Source organism: Bacillus rossius (assembly GCF_032445375.1).
Source record: "Bacillus rossius redtenbacheri isolate Brsri chromosome 4 unlocalized genomic scaffold, Brsri_v3 Brsri_v3_scf4_2, whole genome shotgun sequence".
NCBI lineage: Eukaryota > Metazoa > Arthropoda > Insecta > Phasmatodea > Bacillidae > Bacillus > Bacillus rossius.
This window is the reverse complement of record NW_026962011.1, coordinates 16,250,075-16,256,074: the sequence shown is the minus strand read 5'-3', so window position 1 is coordinate 16,256,074 and position 6,000 is coordinate 16,250,075. Positions and strand designations below refer to the sequence as shown.

Below are 6,000 nucleotides of genomic sequence, written 5' to 3'. Positions count from 1 at the left end.
CTGCAGTGCGTGCAATTACTTCGTGCCGTGAGATTATAGTGGTTTATGCTGCACTTTGCCTGGTATATGGTGAATGGCCGCATGCTCCCGGACTGTGCAGGGTCGGAATGGATGTAACGTCATCACAGAAGGCTAGTGAGGCGGAGTGATAAGTGCGACACTCGCTGGTGCATCTAGTGCAGTGTAGCCTTTAAGCGCACGGCTCTGAACTAGCGCAAAATCAGTCCATCTTCTATTAAGAAATTATGAGATTTGAGTTACGTACCTACGGTGCTACTGCACCGGGAGTTTCATACATTACAATTGTTTCGAAACCACCCGTTTGAAGTCATTTTAACTTTTCCAAAGTTATAGTTTAAAAAAACTAAATCTACAGTCAGTTTACCCTACCATTATTGATTTTTTTTTTTCACAAACAGCCTCCACTCAGATATTTTGAGCAGTTTTTAAATTTCACGTTTTATTCTCATGCTCTGCACATCCTGTGTGTGCCCAGGTAGGCGGAGCTATTCAAGGGTTCCGTTTACTCGGCGATGCAAGTTGCTGATCAGCCAAGTAACTAAATGATACTCTAGATGCTGCTGGAGAAGCGATTAGTGTATATTGGATAGAGAATGTTTTCCAGTGAATTCGCCTGACATTTCAGTTTAAAATTTCTTTAAAAAAAATGCCGTTAATACAATGGCCCAAAAAAATTATCTGATCTCGTTTTTACTGTACGTTAGTAAATGGTCTATAAGCTATGCTGTGCAGTTAAAGTTGGCCTTTTCTATATTGGGGAGTACGCTGATACACAGTGGCTGATAGACATGGCTAGCAGCTCTTATACTTACCTGTGAATTACGTCTATTTTTATAACAATTTGGTTTCTACAGCCAATAAACTTGATACGAATTTTCACAAGTAGTTTCTAGTGTCTGCCCTATCAACAGCCCAAAAACACCCATATGTACACCCATATGTTGGCTCATAAAAATCCATACGTCAATTAAAGACATCTTGCTGAAAGAGGTTTTCGATAAATATGTTGCTTACGTTTTCAAGTGATACTGGACAACACTTTACTTTTTATTTGTTTTTATGGTAATTTACACTGTAACATAATTTTTAAAATTACAGATACATAGGTTTTGAAATTTAACTATTGTTTCGTGTTATTTTGAAAAAGTAGTACAATTGGTGAACAAATGTTTCTATAAAACTAAATTGTGGTACATAATATTTGTCAGAGTAAATTTACAAATACCAAGAAACTGCAAAAAAAAGTGTATTTTCTCATTTTTACTGACGAAACCTTATATAATTAACATTATGTTACGAAAGTGGTTTACAAATTACAGGTTTATTAGTTTGAACGATGGTCAAGTGGTTTAAACGGTTAACTAACATTCCAAAGTTCGTGAGTTGGATACTAATCTAACACATTCAGGCATTTAAATGATTACATGAACAATTAAAGGGGATAAAATAAACATTTACTTGAAAATACACATTCTTTATTAACAGTTATAAGTTACAAAAATATATAATTGGGAAGTAGTACAAATAAACATATTAATTGTTAGTTTAATTTTACTCAAAAATGCAGTGAAATTATCTGACTACTGTAGTAGAAATACATATGCATGCATGCATGTGTAAATTTAAGTATCTCAGAGTAATAATACACCAAACGTTTGGACATATTTACCAAAACATATCAGGCGTACTTTTACATTTTTATATTATTATTATTACTTGAACACAATTTAAAATATTACATCAACACTTGTCAGTGTAAAATTACACCTACTGCTTTTTAGAGGCTCTGCTGCCACATTTATTTTGTGTAAAATTATATTTTTTACAGTGTAGGTACCTGCAGTACTTGCAACATTCAGTAAGCGAGCTCTTGAAAGATATACCACGTGAATGCTGTCGAATGCTGTCAGCTTGACGATGCAAAAATAATACCTTGCGTAGAGCATACAGAGCTTTCTTGTTCCTCAAGCAAAGTGTTTTTCATTTCAGAAAATTTATTATTTTGGCATAATTAATTAAAAGACTCTTTTTTAAAGTTTAAATGGTTGCTCTGCAAGACATGAAGCTTCCAGCCAATGTTTCATTGAGACTTAAAATGTGGACATACTATGAGAGTTATGTCTAGTTCGGTAATAATACGGGCCTTCGTTTAAATATAACAAATGCTTTCACACAAGAATATTACATAGAATCAGAGCAAGCCATAAAAAAGTGACCAAATGGATTACAATACAATTTTAAGAATTATACTAAATTAAACAAAGACATTTTATTTGCTATTTACAGCCATAAATAATTTCATACATGACAAATTACAAAAAATAATTATGAAACTACTGAATATATATAATAACTTGCACTCCAGTTCTTTTGTCATCATCATAATTACTCTTTAGCTAAGAGCCTTTGAACACATGGTTGGATACCAGACTTTTAACAAACTTTAAACTTAAAAACCATTTTTAAGTTGTACCTAGCATCGCTACAACTGTATTTGCATTCTGTCAGTTCTAATTAAAATACTCAAGTAATAAGTAAGTTATAATGTATGATATAGAATATGAGGTTTACTACTCGGTTAAATAAAGCTATGTAAATAACAAGTATATATCAGTACACTTGTAAAATACATTGACACTGATGATGTAGGCTTACACTCTTTTAAACAAAGTTTTTTACAGTTCCTTACATACCTTCCAAATTTTTCAGGGTATGACTGCTATTTTGGCGAGATCAGTAGACTATAAATGTATTATTTCTGGGTTTTGACGTAACAAATTAAATAGGAAGGCTCTAAGTTTATGATAAAAACCAAAATAATAACGTGAGCGTGGATGCGAGTTTGCACATCTCGTATTTTCTTTACTTCGTTAATTTCTCTTGCTTTCCTAGCAATCAAAGAACAGTTTTTTTTTACTATTAGGCCTCCAACCTTGTAGGAATAACCTTTGATCAAATATCAGTTATGATAAGTCAAATATATCAGTCATAGGGAAACTAATAAAAATAGAAACATAACATTTTTCTTTTTCTTTAATTTTACGTAGACCGAAATAGGAAAAAAAAGACACAATTTAAGACTTTGCAGGTAATTTTACATGCTCGTGTAGTAAGTAATACCAGTCATTTGTAGAACATGTTACTTCAGGTCGTAACGTAAAAGGGTTCTTACAGTCGAAATGCCTGTTTATACTCAACGAAAAATCGGATATGAAGACAAAATTAGCAAGTAATAAAAATATTATTGCCGGAAAATACCTGGGTTTGATCCCAGAGGCCGACAAGTGTTGTTAAAAAATAACATTTACCAACACAGATGTGCACATTTGCATGCGTTTTACTAGTTTCGTCATATTTACTTCAAAGAACATAGATGTTGAAGATATTTCAAGCCCCGTGTAAATGTTTTATAATCTAACACTAAACTCTAACCAACTGTCTGTGACTTGTTTATAATAAAATTGAAAACCTACACAATCAAAAAGTGTATGGTTGTCTCACAGGAAATGAAATTATTAAATAAGAGTAACCCGTCAATGGTAGACTAGATATCAACGGATAGTAAATAATATACGAAAATATTTAACTTTAAAGTGTTTATTATACTCATGCGAAGGGGTGGGTACTATTTAATTTTACGTACAGCATGACTTAGCATGACGAAGTTCTTGTATTTCTTGTAATACTGAATTGCAAGTTTCCCAAATTAGGTACATTAAAATATGTTCTAAGATATAAATCACTTTAAAAATGTAAAAAAATATTTACTCTCTTACATTATTATAAAGGATTTTGAGATTTTATATTGTTAGTATAAGCCCACATCCCTCTAAACTAAAATGGACATTGCTATAAGGCCTGAAAGTGAAATGTTTGTAAGTCAATAACTGAGTAGCTTTATGTCGTGAACTGTGAACAACATTTAGTGTCATCACATGTAAATAATAATGATGTAAATATCCGTCACCACATTCATAACATCATTCAATAATCCCCTCAAACTAAAGTCATGCTACATAGACGTATTTAAAATGGAGAGCCACGAAATGGTTGTGATAGTACTAGCATCACTACAGAATTTAAGTGTCCGCTTCCCTCAAATTAACACCTAAAATGTTTTCATACAGTATATTTATACTAAAAACTGTATAATCACATCTAATCCAAGCTCCGATACTTTTGGGGGTAATAGGACAAAAAAAAATTATCCAAGAAAAATATTACTATTATATATTATATATACACACACATACATAAGGGATTTTTATCGTAGCCCTGTGAAAAAATCTGTCAGTATTCAAAACTAAGTAGTTGAAGTTATTTCCCGGTCACAGCCATATTTCAGTAATATTTAATTAATGAAACGAATTTATTAACTTACGGAAAAATTTAATGTTTCTAGAAATTGTTATGGTTTTATCTAGTTATTTTATTTTTCAGTCTTTTGAGTAAAATCATTACGTCTACAGTTACTAATTTAAGACTCTTCAATATAATGAAACTTTGTTTTATAAAATAGTGACACTCGGAGCTATAAGAACTTTTTATATAATTGTTAATGAAAAATATATTTAATTGAAATAAATATATCATCTCAACAGATATACATACCCTATGAGAAGAAATTAAGACTTATCAAGAAAATATTTTGGGTGATGAAATTTTTTAAATATCTGAAACTCATTCTTGCTATTTTAATTGGAAAAATACTTTAAACGTAGTTTATTTTCAGACAAAGAAACACCTGCGATCTCTTTGGGGTATTTAAGAGCTGGTAAGAAAGTATATTTATAATACATAAGCAAAGAATATTTAATTCAAACAGTCAAACTTTACGGAGATAAATCATCATCAACAAATATGAGTCTTTTGATGGTCACTAAAAACCAAACAATTTCTGACGCTTGATTACGTAATATAGCCTGTGACATGTAACTTCTCTTAAATTTGACAGTAATCACAAGCAGTATTGCTTGCCCCTGTATTTCTGTGGACCGTTTTTTGTAAGCGAATCCCTGTGGTGCCGAGTATTCGTATACAAACATCATATTTTGCTTTGAAAGTGACATTTTGGAAATGGGGTTCCATAGTTTCTTCTCTTCGAGAACTGTTAAATTTCAGACAAGTCACGTGACACAGACTTCAGTAATGACTTGTATGACATAAATATTCAAGTATAATTACAGATATTTGTAAATTTTTACATTTAAATGAAAACAACTGAATCACTACAAAATAGTTTTTGCAGTAATACTGCGTTCAGATTCTTACTCGGGCATTTATGGTTTTTGTTGTCCCAGTAACTCCAATAGTTAAAGTTATTTGTTAACCGTTTCCTGAAAACCTTTCCAGTATTAATTGCGCACATAATAAGCATGACACAACAAAAAAAAATTGTCACATTGTTTAATACTAGATTATCTTTTCCTTGGTTTATAACAATTGTGCCTGAATGAAACATGAATTCAAATACACAATACTGCGCCAATTTTCCTAAGAAATACTCAGTAATATCTCGAAAAAAAAAGTATTTCAATTATGTAAAAATAACCCTAGCCATGTGCTGTACAAATTTACAATACCTTTCTCGTAGTACTACAAACTATTTCTCGGTCATTGGTTACCAAAGAATTTTTTTTTTTTTGTTAAAGTGCAGATGGATTTTTTTCCTGTGCAGAGTAGTAGTCCCCGCACCGCGGTAGAAAGCGCCGAGGCAAAAAATTGAAAGTCCCTTTCCGCACCGCTGAGCGCCATGAGTCCACGCAGGAATGGACTGCCGGTGCGCGGATGAAGAGTCCTTGACGGACGAGGAGGCAGTGTCACCTCCTGGAACGGGTGATGACCATCTCGGCGATCCAGCACAGCATCGGCACCAGGATCATCGCCGACAGGATGTGGATGCAGATGGGGAAGCTGCCAGTCTTGTCCCTCAGGATCCCTAATTACAATAAACGAAACAAATTAATTAAGTATTAATTT

General features: G+C 32.6%; 1 protein-coding gene across 1 annotated transcript in view; it reads right to left on the bottom strand.

Moving 5' to 3' along the window:
• Window positions 1–1,479: 1,479 nt before the first annotated feature.
• Window positions 1,480–6,000, bottom strand: part of LOC134542040 (monocarboxylate transporter 12-like) — a 42,171-nt gene continuing 37,650 nt past the window's right edge. The window contains exon 8 of the mRNA XM_063385888.1: window positions 1,480–5,959. Within this exon, the coding sequence (XP_063241958.1) occupies window positions 5,841–5,959 (119 nt within the window). The 3' untranslated portion in view covers window positions 1,480–5,840. The remainder of the gene's footprint in view (window positions 5,960–6,000) is intronic.